Raw genomic sequence first — 18347 nt, forward strand, 5'->3', positions numbered from 1 at the left:
CTAGCGATCATGGCCCAAAGGAAAACAGGCCTCACATGGAACCCCAAAATCTAGGGAATAAATCAGGAACTCCCTTAAACAGGCTGGCCAGGGATGGGCTGAGATTGAGTATTCATAAAAAAAAAAAAACATCCTTGTATCCCATGGCCAAGACTTTGGTGTGGTTCCTAAGATCAGAGGCCTAGATAAGGAAGGGATGTTCAAGGCTACCTCCGTTAGGGGACTGTTGACTAGCATTTTTACTTGAGAACTGGGTGGAGGTAGGACCAGCCAGACCTCCCCGAGCCCACCCCCCACCTTGTTCTGTGATCTGTGGAACAAAATCTAGAAAACCAATTAGTTGCTGCCTTCATTTTACCGCCCTAGGAATGTGGGCAGTGCACTGTAGTCATGCATAGAGTACTAGGAGTCATCATGTCCTGGATTTGAATCTTACTTCTGAGCTTATTACGTGATCTCGGGCAAGTTACCTCCCCTTCCTAAGCCTCAGTTTCCTCTTCTGTAAAATCAAAGGGTTAAACTTGATGCCTTGAGGTCCTTTCCAATTCTAGATCTAGGATCCTATGTGGACTTGAGCAAGTCACCTCCCCTCCCTTGGCCTCAGTTTCATCTTTTGTGAAATGAGATATTGGATTCAATGACCTCTGAGGTTCCTTCTGGCCCTAGGTCTAAAATTTTATCATTTCCAGCTGGAAGGGACACCTAGTACCACCAGCACAAGAAGAAGAAGAAACTGAAGCCAAACAAAAGAAAAGTGACCTGCACAGAATAAGGGTAGTTGACTTAGGGCAAGGCTAGGTTTCTTTCCAAAATCCAGGTGAGAGGGATCCAGGATTAGAACTCAGTTCTTCTTTGCCCCACCCACCAGGACTCATTCCATCATGCAAATAAGGTACCTAGGAAGGGATACACATTAATTCAAGTCCCTACCATATGCAAAGGACTGTGTTAAGTCTTGGGGATCTTCAAAGTCAAAAGGCAGACAGTCTCTGCCTTCAAGAAGCTTATGGTTTACATGAACCCATTAATAGCGATGGAACAGCAGATCAAAGGGTTTCCCTGATCTCCCGTTACCTAAGTTTATACATGTATGTATACATACATACATACATATCTATCTATCTAGCTATCTATCTATCTATCTATCTATCTATCTATCTATATATATATATATATATATCTCGACAGAGGTATCACTCTAAGAGAGTGTGACTTGCTGGAACAGACAAGTTATGATGGAGGGGACAGGGCAAATTCAGAGCAAGGAGCCCAGCTGACATCAAGAGGCGACCCAATTGGATAGAGCTTGGGCAGCCAAAGACTAGACGGAAGATGCTGAACACAGTGAAAGTAAAGACAAACTTCACTCCCCTCAATCAGTGACCATTCATTAAGTACCTACTATGTGTCAGACCATGCTAAGCACTAGGAATATAAAGGAAGGTAAAAGACAGTTTCTGCCCTCAAGGAGTCCGAAGGCCCCTATGCCATCTTCAGTCCCCCAATTTGAAATGTTCCTTTGGATTAAGCCATTATCTCCACGGAGTTCCAGTTAAAAGAAAAATAACAACAGTAATAATAATTCAGGGGCAGCTAGGTGGTGCTGCAGAGGATAGAGTACTGAGTCCCCAAACAGCAAGATTTACCTTCCCGAGTTCAAATCCAACCTCAGACACTTTCTAGCTGTGTGACCCTAGGTAAGTCTGTCAGTTCTGTTTTCCTCAGTTTCGTCATCTGTAACATGAGCTGGAGAAGGAAATGGCAAATCACTCTAATGTCTTCGCCAAGCAAAGCCAAATGGGGTCATTGAGTGTCAGACACAAATGAAAAGTGACTGAACAACAGCAACAATAATAATTCATATTTATACAGCTCTTTCCATCCATCACCTCATTTGAGCCTCCAACAGCCCTTGCAGGTAGGCAGACCAGGGCACATGACCTCCATTTTAGAGATGAGAAAATGGATTCTCAGAGAGGTAGCACAGGAAAGTCCAAGAATTGTTTTTTCTCTGCTTGTCCCTTCCTGTCCCCCAGAGTTAGTGCAGAGATGGATGGCAGCATCCTTATTGCATTCTTGTGGTCTGCACCCCCCCGGCTGGCTTTGTCTGCTCTGAGACACAGAGTCCCTGGCCTTACCCAGGATTACACCAGCACACTATCCCGCCATAAATAATGGAAGATGATGCCCTATCCTCAGAGCCTAATGCAATTGAGAATGCTGTGCATAGTGGACTACCACTTAATTGGAAAGATGTACTGGGCCATTGGGGATGCTACAGTACATTTAGTACATTCATTCTAACTCTTTCCCAGAGCCCAGGAAACACATTGCAAAGATGGAGGTGAAGCCCAGTTGAGAGAAGAATTTTTTTCCTCCTGGGCACTGCAGGAGAATCTGACATTTGGGCTCTTGAATCAGGACCTGACAAAGGGGCTGGGACTCGAAGGTGCACTGGCATTCCCTCTGCCAATACAGATCCCCATTTTACAGATGAGGAAATTGAGGTACAGAGAAGTGAAACAGTTTGCTCACAGAACAGGGGATCCTAGGATCCTAGCTCTAAAGCTGGAAGGAATTGGAAAGGTCATTGAGTCCAACCTCCTTTTATTTAACAGATGAGGAAACTGAGGTCTAGAGAGGGAAGTGATTTGGTCAAGATCACATAGCTGCAAAATATTAGATCTGGGAATTGAACTCTGGTCTCCTAATTCCCAATCCAGTCATCAGAACCATTGGCTGGAAGAATAGTAAAGGAGGGATTGATGAACTGGGTCAATACTGTGGCAAGGGAGAATACAGAGCCACTATCAACCAATCAGTTAACAAGCATTTATTAAATGCCTACTATTTGCTTCCTGCTGTGCTAAGAGCTAAGAGTTGCCACAGGTCTACCTGGGCATTGTGTGGTGGTGGTGGGGGAGGGAAATGGGGAAGGATTAATGAGAAGGAAGAGAATATCTGCTGGTTGACTAGTTTGGGAGGTATTAGGTAACTGGGAAAGATTTAATTGTAATACAGAGGGAACCTCCAAAATAGAAATGAATTCCCAGGGTTAAGCGCCGGGAAGGTTTCCTCCCCCCAGGATGCTAAACCCTGGAAAGCTGAGGGTCAAGGGTCCCCTTGTGTTTCCATTCCCCATCCCCCACTTGTCTGGGGGCCATGGCTGTGCTTAGCATCCAATGGGGTTGGATTCTACCTATAATGAATGATCATCCCTTCTGGAGACCGACTACCTAAGCTACAGCTCAGAGACAGACCCCGACCCATCATCTTGGGTTCTATTGAATGTGCTAGCCCGAACACTATGCTGCCTAGAGCAGGGGATCTTCACTGATTTGGGGTCCTCATCTCCCTTGGGCAATCTGGGAAAACCTTGGAAACATGCTTTTTAAATGCAAAAAACTTTTAAAAAAAGAAAGGAAAAAATATATTAAAAACAGTTATCAAAATAGATATATTTTAAAAGCCAGGTTTGTGGGCCACAAGTTAAGAAGCCCTGACCTAAGGTCTTTTTGTTACTTTAATAGACTGTACTAAAGGATATCAGTTCTCCAGGAATCTGGTGGACCTGGGTGATATCAGAATAAGTCTTTTTTGTTGTGGTGGTGGTTAGGCAATGGGGTTAAGTGGCTTGCCCAAGGCCACATAGTTACGTAATTATTAAGTGTCTGAGACCGGATTTGAACTTAAGTACTGAATCCAGGGCCAGTACTCTAGCCACCGCACCACCTAGCTGCCACCAGAACAGGTCTTTAAGCAGAATTCATCACTCCTTTCAAGCCTCCTGGTGGACTAGCTCCAAAAACCTTTCCCCTATCGGAACCTTTCCTCCCATTGTATAGTAATATCTAAGGAAGAGCTTACAGCCAGTGGCACAATGGCTAGAGCACTGAACCTTAAGTCAGGAAGACCTGAGTTCAAATTTGGTCTTAGATACTAGTTGTGTGACCCTTGGCAAGTCACTTACCCTTTGTCTCAGTTTCCCCTTCTGTAAATGTAGATAATAATAGGACTCATCTCCCAGCACCCATGATCCCATAAGGATCAAATGAGACCACCTGACACATTCTAGGTGCTTTAGAATGTTGGCTGTTGTTATTTCATCTAACTTGGTGAAACAGGGTTTGAATCGCTGTTATACAGTTAGTGCTGATGTGGCCTAGACAAAGTCCTTCAGCTTTCTGGGCCAAGGAATCCCCCTGGAGTTGGCAAACATACTTTGACCTAAGTGATATTGGAGCTTGAGGAAGGGCCTTGAACTCCTGATGTGGGCCAGGGAAGAAAAAGGCTACAGTTTGATCCAGGGTAAAATGCATAGAGCAGGGACCAGCTAATAATCTAACATCACTCAGCCAAAATCTGACAAATGGACCCCTTCCTGGGGCAGAATCTGCTTAACAGGTCTGAAATCTCCCCAATCAGACTACTGCTTACTTCATCTATATTTTAGAATTAGCCAAATCGAAAATTGGAGGGACCCTTTGAGATCATTCTGTACAAACCCTTCATTTTACTTCCTTTTTATAAAGAAAAATAATATTTTGCTGCTCATTTTTACCTTGCTGCCATCTTTTATTGCCTCCTCCTTTTCCCCAGCCCTCCTCAACTCTTCCTTATTAGACAAAATTACATGTTTGCCTTGTTCCTGATCAGCAGATCAGACAGTTTAGTCACTTTTCTCAGACAGATGGAACTTGCTTTCCAGAATGGTCAAACCAATTCACAGTTCCACTGACACTGTGCCTGTTTTACCACAATCCCTCCAACACGGACTATTCCCATCCTTTGCCATCTTTGTCAATTTACTGGATGTGAAGTGAAATCTTACCATGTTTTGAATTCTAGTTCTGATTATTTTCTTCCTTGTGGTTAATAGTTTGCAATTCTTTCAAAGCTGTTGACTGCTGATCTACAGGGGAAATGTGTTTCAGTTTCTTATATTTACATTATTTCCCTATTCCCAGTTCCCTTTTATCAGAGCCACTTGGTGCCAAAAGATTTTCCTGTTTAACAGCCTCTCTTCTTAGGCTAGCTTCATTGCTTTTGTTCATGCAAAAACTCAATCTAATTGAAGTCACATATTGCATTTTTATGATCACTTCTATCCTGTTTGGTTGGAAATTCTCCCCTTAACCATAGCTATGAAAAGTATTACCTTCTGTTTGCCTCTACTTTCTTAGCAATGCAACTTTTTATATTCAACCTACAAATCCATTTGGAACTTATTGTGGTATAGGGATAATAAGCTAGACTAAACCTATTCTTTGCCAAAAAATAGATGGTATCTTGTGAATTGGTCCCGCTGTCCTGAAAAGGAATTTAGAACTAGGCCCCCAAAGTTACCAATCTGTGCTTTGCCACAAAGATACCACTACTAGACCCATATCCTAGAGAAATCAAAGAAAGAGAGAAAGGATCCATATGTACAAAAGTACTTAGAGCAGCTCTTTTATGTGGTGGTAGAAAACTGGAAAGAAAGGGAGTGCCCATCAATTAAAGGATGACTGAAGAAATTGTGGCTTATGACTATAACAGAATACTACAGTGTTATTAGAAATGATAATAGATACAGTGAAACTCGAGACTTACATGCTCTGATGCAGAATCAAGGGAGCAGAACTAGGAGAACAACTTATACAAAAACAAAAATATTGTAAGGATGAACACCTCTGAAGGACTTAAGAAACAGGATCAATGAAATGACCAGCTTGGATTCCAGAGGACCCACTTCCTGGCAGAGGTGTGCACACTGAGGCGTACATTTTTGGAGCCTGGCCATGGAGAATTAGCTTTATTTTATTAAGAAAGACAAAAAATGACTGACGGCACTTACATAAAAAGGACCGTGTGTACTTTAATGGTTTTCTGAGATAGGTAGCAATCTGACAGTGTCCCCAATTTGCAGATGAGGAAACTGAATCCAATGTAACATCATCTGCATCATCAACCAACCCTGCATCAGGTCTTGTAGGTCTTCTCAAGTTCCTCCGTAACCATCATCATCTCTAAATAGCACTATTGCATTCTATTAACCATAATTTGTCCAGCTGTTCTTTAATTGATGGTAGAGCACAGATTGAGACATAGATTTTCTGACCTCAACCTCCAGTTCTTTTCTTTAGTCTATGTTGCTTCTCTACAGAGACATTGTACTAATACCTCCCTTCTGGGGCCTGGCCAGGCCCAGTTAGCCCCAAAACTAACCACCTTCTTGCCTACCTTCTTGACTTCATGACTACCCCTGGGCTCCCCACAGTTAGGGAAGGACAGAAGAGAGAATACTTTTGTTTTTTAAAATACATCTTTCCTTTATATCTTTTTTTTTTATAACACAGCCATTTCATTTCTGGATATATTCTTGCCCCAGTGAGTCTTCCCTTACACACACAGTTAAGCAAAACCAAGCTACATAATAACCCCATCTGATCATGAATGTTGTATTTGACAACCATAGTCCTCCACCTCTCTAAAAAATGAGGGACATGCATTTCAAGAGAGAATTCTAAGGGGGCAGTCAGAGGCAGAGCTGAATCTCTTCTCTATAGTATAATACCTCCTGGAAAGGCTGGACTAATAAAGCTTCTAATCATAATGATCTGGAATATATTATTGCTCATTAGATGGCCATGGACAACTAAGTGGTAAGATAGAGTACCTGACCCGGAGTCAGGGTGAATCATCTTCCGGAGTTCAAATCAGCTTCAGATACTTACTAGCTATGTGACCCTGGGCCAATCACTGAACCCTTTTTTTCCCCTCAGTTTCCTCATTTGTAAAATGAACTGGAGAAGGAAATGGCAAACCAGGCCAGAATCTCTGCCAAGAAAAACCCAAAAGGGACTGCAAAGAGTCAGACTGAAAAATGATCAAAGTGGAAAGAAACTGGAGAAGAAATTCTTGACTCTCTTATTCCCCTCTAGCAAAGGTATCACCCAGTTTTTGACGGCCCCAACCAAGGGTTCACCCACCTTTCCCTGACCCTCTTGCTTCTTCACCCTAAACAGAGAGGAAATTGTCTAAATTTCTTCAGAGCTGGACACAGAACTATTCCAAGGCTACATTCTGTTTTGGACAAGATCAGAGAAGGCAGAAAGAATTTTTTTTAAAGCTGCAAGGTTTGGGGCTACAAAGAGAGAAATGGGGGGGGGTGAGGATGGAAAGGAAGCCCTGGAGGAATTCTGAGCAGTGAACAGGAAATTTTTTTTAAAAAAATAAAAGGATCACAAAGTTAAAGTTGGAAGGGACCTTGGAGGTCATTGAATTCAGTTTCCTGAATTTACAGATGAGGAAATTGAGGCTTGATGAAGGGAAGCCACACATCTGGAAAATGTCACACGTAGCAACTGAACTGAGGTTTTCCTGACTCCAGGCCCAGGGTTCAAGCCACTGCACTGGATTAGGTGATCTAATCAAATGGACAGGGACAAGGCCACAGTCAACCAGCTTGTCTCTTCTCCGGGCCTTCCCTGGGCAGGCTGGGGATTGTCCTATAAGCTCCTGCAGGGCTTCCCTCTGCAAGGCTACAGCAGTCTGGATGCCAGCCCACTGTTGCTGAGTAGAGGGAGAGTGAGATCCTCTACTGCAGACCTCCTCTGCTGCCTTTGGAGCAAAAGCTTGGCCAGCTCCAGCCAAGCTGGAAAGGTTTCAGAAGCAGACGCAGGGACCAGCTAATGTCTGGGGCTCAGCCTGGCTTAAGTGTACCCGAAGGGGAGCTATAGTGTGTTAGTTGCAAAAGGGTTGCTATCTAATTCAGTGGAGGGGATGCCCCCACTTCTGAAAGCAATCAATCACCATTAATTACCTACCGTGGGCCCTGGATCTTTGAGCATAGCAGAGAACTGTAGTTCTAAAGGCTGGAAGAGATATCAGAGGCCAACAAATCCAACCCCCTCATTTTACAGAGGAGGAAACTGAGATCTAGGGAGGGGAAGGGACTTGTCCAAGGTCACATAGGATCCTGGATCTTGAGCTGGAAGGGACTTCAGAGACCAACTAGTCCAGTCTCCTCATTTTTCCTCCCTTTCCTCCCCCCTTCTCCCTCCTCTCCTCTTTTCTCTCTTTCTTCCTATCTCTCTTTCTCCTTCCTCCCCTCCCCTCTCCTCTACCCCTCTCTCCTTCCTTCCCTTCCTCCTTTTCACTTCTCTCTCCTTCCTTCCTCGGCCCTCCACTTCTCTCCACTCCTCTCTTCTCCCTCTCTCTCTCTCTTTGCCCTCTCTCCTTCCTTCCCTTCACCTCTTCCTCACTTCTGTCTTCTCCCCTCCACTCCCTTCCTTCCTTTCTTCTCTTCTCCTCTCTCCTCTCCCTCTTTCTCACTGTCTCTTCTCTGGATCCAGCCCCCAAGAGTGGGTTTTCTATAGTTCATCCCCAGGAAAAAGAATAGTAACCTAAACCTCAAGAATTAGACTGCAAGGAATGAAAACCAAGTCTCCAAGAATTCCATCTAATCCAACAGGACAGCTTCCAAGCTCCCTGGCCCCTCCACATCCCTTCTAATCCCCCCCACCCCCCAAATGACTCAAGGGCCAATACCATTCCTTCTCTAGCCTGTAGCCTGGTGGTTAAAGAAAAAACACAACAGAAAACTTAGGACTCCAACTCTGATATGAAGAGGTCTCACCTGAACCTCTTTCTCCTCTTCCTTCTAAAATATTCAGCTTTGGCCCTGCAAAGGGGGAGCCAGCCTAGAACAAATAGGAAGCCCGGGGTCCTGGCACTCCTTCCTTTGACCAGCAGTCTCCTGGAAGATTGGTCCCCTTCTGTTGAGCTGTTCACTGGCAGCAACCTTCTTGCTCCCACAGCTCAGCAGCCCTGCCTCCCTTCTTTGAGAGAATGCCATTCCTCAAAGACCACCCAAGTCAAGTGCCTCCTGCTTGCTTCCATGAGGCCTTCCTTCTTTGATGACCTCTGCTCAAAGCCATCTGCCTCCTTTCATGTCTCCTTTGGCATGAACTGAAGAAAGGAGACCTGGCTTCAAGTCCCAGCGTGGAGATCTGCCAGTTAATTACCTCCCTGGGTCTCAGTTTCTGTTTCTGTAATGAGGGGATTGGCCTAGATGAACTGTGGGATTCTTTCCAGCTCTAAATCTAGGCTCTTATTCTGAAGCACTTCACATCCTGGTGCCTCATTTTCCTCCTCTGTGAAAGGAAGAAATTGGACTAGCTGGACACTGAGGTCCCTTTCAGCTCTAAATTTAGAATCCTGTGATCCTATAAGTGGCACAGTGGAGAGAGTTCCAGGGCCTGGAGTAAGACCTGAGTTCAAATGTGACCTCAAACATTTACTAGCTGTGTGACCCTGGGCAAGTCACTTCATCCTGCTTGTCTCAGTTTCCTCAACTGTCAAATGAACTGGAGAAGGAAATAGCAAACCACTCCAGTCTCTATGACAAGAAAATTTCCAAAAAGGGGTCATGAAGCCCCAGACAAGACAGAAACAAATGAATAATAACAAATAGTAATGATCCTATAGAATAGACGACTTTGAACCAGTCACTTCTCCTTTAATGTTTTTTTTATTATTCTGTGCCAAGCAATGTTAGAGAATACAAATAAAAAAAGTGGAGGCAGTCCTTGCCCTCAAGGAGTTTATAGTCTGGAGGGGTAGGCCACATATATAGGAGACTGATGCCCGGAGAGAGGCATTTTGTTTTGAAGATGGTGGGCAGAGCCATGGGAAAAATTGATTGACATAGCCTTGGATTGGCATAGCAATGGAAGTATTGATCTGATTATGGTTCTAGAATTGAGAAATGTCTGCTAAAATTGAAGGGGGAACAGGAGGGGACCTATATAGCTGGGGAGAGAGAACTAAGAAAAGATGACTGGGAGGGAAGGTGAAGGCAGGCTGGGGCCCAAGGGAAGTAGTGGAGCAGGTGAAACATTCACCCATTAGAACAGTGGAGTTTAATCAAACTGCTTACCTGGGGGGAGTAACCCTAAGTGACTTGGGCCTCACCCTTACCTTAGGCCACTGGTTTTCTCCCTCTAGAGAACTTCTTCTAGAACCTAGGATCATAAATCAAAAGCAGAGCTTGTATTCTTATCCTGGCAGTAGAGCTGGAAGGAACCTCAAAGGCCTTCTGGACCAATCCTTCCATTTTTTACAAAAGAGGAAACTAAGCCCCAGAGAAAAATGACTCACCCCAAGTCACACAAACTTTATACATTTCAAAATCTGTTTCTGGGAATGAATCCATGTGCTTCACAAGATTGCCAAGGGGATCCAGGACATGCCCCAAAGTTTGAGAACCCCCAGCCTTCAGCATTATCTTCTTTGTAACCCAAGTTTGTAATCTTAGTGTTAGCTTCATCCCTCCCCTCACGTCCAGTTCAACGCCGAGTCCTGTCATTTCCACCTTCACATCTTCCCTAATAGGTCCCCTCTTCTACTCACACAGATGCCACCATGATGCAGGACCTCATCATCTCACATCTGAACTACTGCTGTAGCCTTTTGGTTCTCTCCTTGCCTCACTTCTCACTCCGATCCACACTCAACTCAACTGCCAAGATATTTGTCATAAATTGAAGGTTTGACTATGTTACCCTCCTTCTCAATAACCTCCATCAGCATCCTATTACCTCCAAGTGCAAATTTAAAATCCTCTGACTTTGAAAGTCCTCCATAATCTGGTTCCCTCCTACCTTTCTTGTCTTCTTATGCTTTATTCCCCTCCATGTAATCTCCTTGTCTTATGCCATTACACACACACACACACACACACAGAGCACCCTCTCAACTCTTAATATTTTCAATGGCTGTCCTCCATGCCTGGAATTCCCTCCTTCCTTATTTTTACCTCCTGCCTTCCCTGGCCTCTTTTTTTTAAGTTTTGGCAAGGCAATGGGGTGAAGTGGCTTGCCCAAGGCCTCCCAACTAAGTAATTATTAAGTGCCTGAGGCTGGATTTGAACTCAGGTACTCGACTCCAGGGCTAGTGCTCTATACACTGTGCCACCTAGTCCCCCCCGCCTCTTTTGAAACTCAACTAGGCCCTTTCCTAAGCCTGTCTACTGCCAACCTATGACCTTAGAGATTGTCTAGAACACTGACCTTGGAGACAGGAGGATCTGAGTTCAAATCCAGACTCAGACCACTTACTAGCTGTGTGACCTTGGGCAAGTCACTCCACCCTGATTGCCTCGCATCCAGGGTCATCTCCTCTCATTCTGATTCCTTATCTGGCCACTGGCCCCAGGTGGCTCTGGAGGAGAAACTGAGGCTGGTGATTTAGCATAGCATCCCCTCACTCAAATCCAACTCATGTGCTTGTCATGGCACCACCTCCCTGATTCAAGAACAAATATACAAACAAACAACAGCAGCAGCAACAATAACATGTGGAGAGCAGGGTCTGGTTCTTCACCTTTCTTGGATCCCCAGGGCTTAGCGCAATGCTTAGCATACAGCAAGGGCTTAATAAATGCCTGCTGACTCTCGGGCTGACGAGAGGCCTTTCTTCCTTTCTCCTAACAATTCAAGAATATTAATGGAGAACTTGGCCATTCTACAAGCCATCCACTGTGAGCTCTCTCCACATGAGCAGCCCATCTTTTTCAATCAGACATTCCTCTGATATCCTTTTTTTTCAGTTCTTCTTTGAAGTCCCTTATTTAGAATGTGCTGCATCCTGCTCACAGGCACCCTGGGCTTCTCCACTGCCCTCCAAGTGATGCTCATTTCCAATTCTTTGGAGGCTGTTCTGTTCCATCTCTTATAACCATATACCAACACTGATGAAATACTGATATTCAAGACATGGGCCTTTGTTTCTGGGGGAAGTTTGGGGTCTCTTCTTCAGCTCTAAGCCCAGATATGGTCCACTTATGCTGGGCCTATTCGCCTATCAATGAGTGACTATAGATTTACATAGTATATGTGGACACATATAGATGTATTCTTGTGTGTGTATAGACACTGGCACTAACAGCAGCTGGCTGCTCTGGCTGCTCAACATTACTACTCAGACCTCTTCTCAACTGCTGTCCTACTGAGACTCTTAAGTTCCTTTCCTTTTTCCTTTTTCCTTTTTCCTTTTTTATTTCTTTTTTTTTTTACTTAAAGATTTTATTTGTTTTGAGTTTTACAATTTTTCCCCTAATCTTACTTCTCTCCCCCACTCCCCACCAAAGGCAATTTGCCAGTCTTTACATTGTTTCCATGGTATACATTGATCTAAGTTGAATGTGATGAGAGAGAAATCATGTCCTTAAGGAAGAAACAAAGTCTAAGAGATAGCAAAATCAGAGAATAAGATATCAGGTTTTTTTCCCATAAATTAAAGGTCCTTGGTCTTTGTTCCAACTCCACAGTTCTTTCTCTGCATACAGATGGTATTCTCCATTGCAGACAGCCCAAATTGTCCCTGATTGTTGCACTGATGAAACGAGAAAGTCCACCAAGGTTGAACATCACCCCCATGTCGCTGTTAGGGTGTACAGTGTTTTTCTGGTTCTGCTCATCTCACTCAGCATCAATCAGTTCATGCAAATCCCTCCAGGCTTCCCTGAATTCCCATCCCTCCTGGTTTCTAATAGATTAAGTTCCTTTTCTGCCTTCCCCCTAATACCTCCCATCACACTTTCTAGTTGTGGACCTGGTTAGGAACTGGGCCTTTGATTTCATCAGTATAGGGAATCCTCTATCATTTTACATTGGCATCTTCTCAAGCAACTTTGAGTCTTACAGAATTGCTCAGATCAGTGGTGTCAAACTCAAATAGATATGAGGATCACTGATCTGTTATGACATAAAAAACCATATAGTAACATTATCTATAGCCTCAGACACTCATTAGCTGGGTGAGCCTGGATAGGTCATATAACCTTATTTGCCTTAGTTTCCTCATCTGTAAAATAAGGTAGAGGACAAAATGGCAAACCATTCCAGTAAACTCCAAATGGAATCATACAGCATCAGACACAACTGAAAAGACTGAACAACAAATATTCTATTTTATTTTTATTTTTTGTTAAATATTTCCCAATTATATTTTCATTGGTTTAGCTATACCCAGGACTGTTGTAGACTCATTAATTCCATGAGCTGCATGTTTGATACCTTTGGCTTAGATCACAAGGAGGAAAGTGATTTGTCTAGGGTCATACAGCCAGCAGGTGTCAGAGGACAGGTCTTCTTCCCACCTTGAGACTAGTTCTCTATCTAATAACACAATGTTATCTCTTGATGATTGATCACATTAAAACCACCATTGCTACTCATAAAAGCATGCTAATCTGTTCCCCCCCATGACTCTACTTACCATCTCTGCAACTTTTCAAACCAAAACACCCTTCCATGGCTATCACTTCTCTATGTGTTATCTCCCACATTAAATGTAAGCTCCTTGAGGTCAAGGATTGTCTTTTTCTATATCCCTAGCTTAGTTTGGTAGTAGTAGTAGTAATAATAATAATGATGATAACAACTCATATTTATATGGCACCTACTATGTGCCAGACACTGCTAAGAACTTTACATTGCTAAGAACTTATGATAACAATCATTATTACCATTATTATCCTGAAGGGAGCAGACAGAAGCGATGTTTTGGTTGTTGTTCATCCCTCATTCTTGAAGAGGACCAATGACCTCCAGAGAGCGATGCTTTGACTTACATTTGAATTGAACTGAAGTCAGGTTGGACTGTGCAAACTCATCAGTTTACTCTCTCCTCCATTCATTGGTAAGATCCAAGTCAAGATGTCTGGCCTGGCGATGTTAGATGGTATTGTTAGAGCTCACCCATTGGGAACTGATTGGATATGGGGACCCAAGAAAAAGAAGAGGAAGAGTATAAACTCATGGAAAGGTTAGAAAGACGGAAAGGTGAATGGCTGGTGAAACTGCCCAGCCCCCACTTCTATTCACCCTTCATTTTCTACAAAAGTGCAGGTCTGACCATGTTACAACCATCCATCCCACTCAAGAAACATCAGTGGTTTCCTATCACCTCCAGGATCAAAAACAAAATGCTCTGTTTTGGCATTCAAAGTCCTCCATAACCTAACCTATCCACTTCCCATCTTTCTTTTTTCTTTTTTTAGTTTTTGCAAGGCAATGGGGTTAAGCGATTTGCCCAAGGCCACACAGCTAAGTAATTAAGTGTCTGAGGCCGGATTTGAACTCAGGTACTCCTGACTCCAGCACCGGTGCTCTATCCACTGTGACACCTAGCCACCTGCTTCTTATCTTTTTAACATTCTTACAACTTACTCCTCATCTTAGATTCAGTGACATTGACCTCATGTCTATTCTACAGAAAGGAGCCTCCATCTCTTTGCTCTAGGCATATTCTCTGTGGGTTCCCCTTTCCTGGAACCCTCTCCCTCCTCCACTCTGTTTGCAAACTTTCCTGGCTTCCTTTAAGTTTCAATTAAAATTCTATTGGAAACCTTCTCCAATCCCTCTTCTCTCTCTTAATTATTTCCTAAAACAACCACAACAACAATTTATCTGTACAAAATTTGTTTTTTACATATTTGCATATTGTCTCCCATTGGATTGTAAGCTCCTTGCAGGCAGAGATTCTCTCTCTCTCTCTCTCTCTCTCTCTCTCTCTCTCTCTCTCTCTTGTTTTTGTTGTTGTTGAGGTCACATTTGAACTCAGGTCCTACTAATTCCAAGACTGGTGCTCTACCCACTGCACCACCTAGCTCAGAATGGGGAATATGGAAGGAAGAGAGGGTTCAGGACTAAAATTGAATCTTTTTTGTTTAATGGTTTTTTTTTTTTTTTTTTTTTGCCAGGCAAGCGGGGTTAAGTGGCTTGCCCAAGGCCACACAGCTAGGGAATTATTAAGTGTCTGAGACCAGATTTGAACCCAGGTACTCCTGACTCCAGGGCCGGTGCTTTATCCACTCCACCACCTAGCCGCCCTCTGTTTAATGGTCTTGCAGAGGTTTGGGGAACCCCATGTAGACAGGCAACTCAGTCTAGAACAAAGAACACTATGCAAAGACCTTCCTTGTAGTCCTGCCTCTGATTTGTCCTACCTGTGTGACTATAAGCCATTCAGCACCTCCTCTAACAGTAGTCTTCTGACCTTTCAAATGGGAATAACAGTATTCCCCAGCAACGTGCATTGCTAACTACCTCATTGGATTATGTTGAAGAAAATGGTTTGTAGAGTTTAAATCTATATGGAAATGAGACTTTTTATTATTATCATCAGTGGCCATTGCCTGGGGTTGGAAATGAAGATGGAGATGGAGACAGAGATGGAGGCATAGGGAAGTGAGACAAGCATAGCCTTAGCCCAGGCTTATTTCCTTTTGGATCTGGTCATTGACATGAGGAAGAATGGAATTTATTTCAATTTCACAAAACTCAAATTCATTAAATTCTCAGGATTGTGGTAGCAAGGGGTTCTGGAATCAGAATTCCTGGATTCAAATTCTGCCTCTGCTACCACCTGAATGATCTTGGGCAAGTCCCTTTCCAAGCCCAGGCCTCAGTTTCCCTCTTTTGTAAAAGGAAGGAGCTGGGCTAACTGGCCTCTGAACTCCCCTTCAGCTCTACAAGTATGATCCCATGTGTGACCTCTGAGTGGCTTCCAGCTCTATGTGTGACCTTGAGCAAGCTAAGACTCCCCGCCTCCCTGGGCCTCAGTTTCCCTCCTCTGTTAAAAGAAGGGATTGGGCCAATTGGCCTCTGAGTGACTTCCAGCTCTAGATTTTGGAGCCTATTGGTGACCTTGAACAAGCTAAGACCCCTCCCTGGACTTCTGTCAAATGAGAGGGTTAGATTTGGTAATCTCTGAGCCCCCTGCCAGCTCCAGAGGTCCGATAGGGGCTATTGTGGTTGAACAGGCTGCATCGGGTTCCCAGCAGCCAAATCACGCTAGACTGTTCTTCTTCAGCCCTAACGTGACTGGAATCCCAGTTTCCAAGGCAGTCAGAGCCACCTGGCAACAGGGTCACGTGCTGTGCTCACCACAGACCTCTGGGTAAATGGGTCCCCAGTGGGCCAGCAACTCTGTCTGATGTTCTTGGCCCTTTCTCCCTATTTTTCTCTCGCTGGATCCCACACAGGCTTTGGGAGATATATATGTCTGGGAAACTGACACTGCAAAAGTCCCCACTTGTTCCCTGCCTCAATACTGAGGCGATAAATATAGACTCTGCAGCCGTTCCAGAGACTTGGCCGGGATTCCAGGGGTGGGGGGAAGAGGAGGAGGGGGTGACTGATGGGGACAGGCTGCCATGTGGCTATGGCCAGGAGGGGTCTGCAGCCTCCGGGCTCCTTCTTATTCATTCCACAAATTTTCTCCTTCAGCCATCCATTCATTCAACGAATACATATTCAACCCCTTTCTGGTGGGATGGATGGAGAGGGGGGCCTCAACTCCCCATGAGAAGGGCTCTGTGACTGTCATAGAGATAGGACATTGGAGCTGAGTGCAGGCTTGTTTGGGGACCAAAGATAATCTATCCTGACAGTTGATATCAACCTTATGAGCAAAGCAAGTTATTCTTGGCCATCCCCCACCCCCAACATCTACCCTTATTAATATCCAATTCTTTCTCAAGATATGCAAAATCTAAAGATCCCCATTGGATCCGCTGAATTCTAGGAGGCAGGAATTGGGGGGGGGGGCTCCTCTCATTCCTTCAGCCTGGAATTTCCCTGCCTCTTTATAAGTGATGAGCTTGCTTTTCTCCCAAGAGCTTTCCCTCCAGGGAGTGCGCCAATCAGTCAGGTAGCAAGGGAAATGTCAGCTTATTTCTGGGGAGGCTTCTTGCCAAAAGGGCTCATCACCATGGGATGCCCAGTGTCTCCCACAGCCTGTGCTGCCAGTCACCACCTAGCCTTCCGACGGCTCACCCTCCTGGCCATTCCCACTCTCCCCCACCAAGCCATGGAAAGGAACTCCAAGTCTGCAGGGGCTGAGGACATTTCTCTGAACCTGCCCAGCAAGCCAGTGAGTCCCAGGGAGAGGTGGGATCGCTGTTATGGTCCAACTGGTGGGAAGTGGGGTCTTTAGGGCTGGGGTGGTGGAAATCTGGTTTCATGATCAACAGTGCCTGTGGCTCTCTTACCAGCCCCAAAATGATTACCCGGGGTCTTGCTGCCAGTCCTAAGGTTGGATGAGGCTAGGACTGGTAATTAGGTCCTTTTTAGACTGGGGAGACATTAAACCAAAGGATGCTCAGATCACCTGAATCCCAGTGAGCAAAGTCTGAATTTGCCTGGGACCCACGCAAGGAGGGACTCCCTTTTCCCACCTGTTCTCCTTATTTCAAAACTAACAATGAAAAAATTGGGAAAGGGGGTCAGTGTGTATCTTCAGCTTCATGGGAAGTGCTACCTCATGCCAAAGATCCAGGCCCTTTAATTTCGTCAAATGGACTGGAGGGATTCAATGGATTGGAGGGACTCAATTGATCAGGGATCCTTTAATTAATATACTAACATACTCTCCTCCCAGTTAAAATATTTGCTACCCCAGAAACTCAAACAGGATTGCATTGGACACAATTGTCCACATTCCCTGTTCTGGATTAGTTCTCTGGAGATCTTTAGAGGTTCAAATGACACTTCTGATTTTTTTTGCTTGGGGTTCTAGAATTGAAATGTTTGTCACCTATAGCTGAGGATAGGCCCCCATTCAGATTCTAAGGGATTTGGGAATGGGGAAAGAAGAGGAGGAAACAAGGTGGCCTCTTGGGTCAGCTTTGACTGGGCAGTTGGATACTTTTTTTTAACCCATTATTTAGATTGCTTTTCACATTTTCTAATGGCAGAACATTCAGAGAAATAATTACTGTTTTGGATGACAGAATCAGTATCTACCAAAAACTTGACTGGATGGAATGTTGGGATGAGTCTAGTAAAATCAAATACACTGAAGATAAATGTCAAATTTTAAATTTGGGATAAAAGAAATCAACTTCCCCAGTACAAGACTGGGGAGATGTGCACAAGAATCAGTTCATCTGAAAACGATCTGGGAGATATTAGTAGACTACAAACTCCATAGGAGCCAAAGGTCTGATGTGACAGCCAGGAAGCTGGTGCAATCTTGGGTTACTTTAAAAGGCAGAGTATCTGGTACAAGGCTGCTGCTGCTCCTCTTGTACTTTATCTTGGTCAGACTTCATCAGAAGCCCTGTTTGGAGTTCTGGCCATTGGAGTTTGAGAAGACTAGTGATGAACTGGATAAATGGGCACCCTGGCAAGTTTTCTTTGATCAGTCAGTCACCAAATATGTAAGTGCCTACTCTCTATCAGATACTGTGATGAACCCTCAGGGTGCAAAAAGAAGCAAAGACAGTCCAGTCCTTGCTCTCAAGAAACTCACTATCTAACAGGATGAAAATAACTGTGTCCCAACATTTATACAGG

General features: G+C 44.3%; 1 protein-coding gene across 2 annotated transcripts in view; it reads left to right on the top strand.

The window, feature by feature from the left end:
- Positions 1–16698: 16698 nt before the first annotated feature.
- ATP1B4 (ATPase Na+/K+ transporting family member beta 4) overlaps positions 16699–18347 on the top strand; it is a 38139-nt gene continuing 36490 nt past the window's right edge. The window contains exon 1 of one of the 2 annotated variants that reach the window (XM_074200519.1): positions 16699–16923. In XM_074200519.1, the coding sequence (XP_074056620.1) occupies positions 16714–16923 (210 nt within the window). In that variant the 5' untranslated portion in view covers positions 16699–16713. The remainder of the gene's footprint in view (positions 16924–18347) is intronic. The other variant, XM_074200520.1, reaches the window with a different exon arrangement.

Source organism: Macrotis lagotis, chromosome X (assembly GCF_037893015.1).
Source record: "Macrotis lagotis isolate mMagLag1 chromosome X, bilby.v1.9.chrom.fasta, whole genome shotgun sequence".
NCBI classification, from domain to species: domain Eukaryota; kingdom Metazoa; phylum Chordata; class Mammalia; order Peramelemorphia; family Peramelidae; genus Macrotis; species Macrotis lagotis.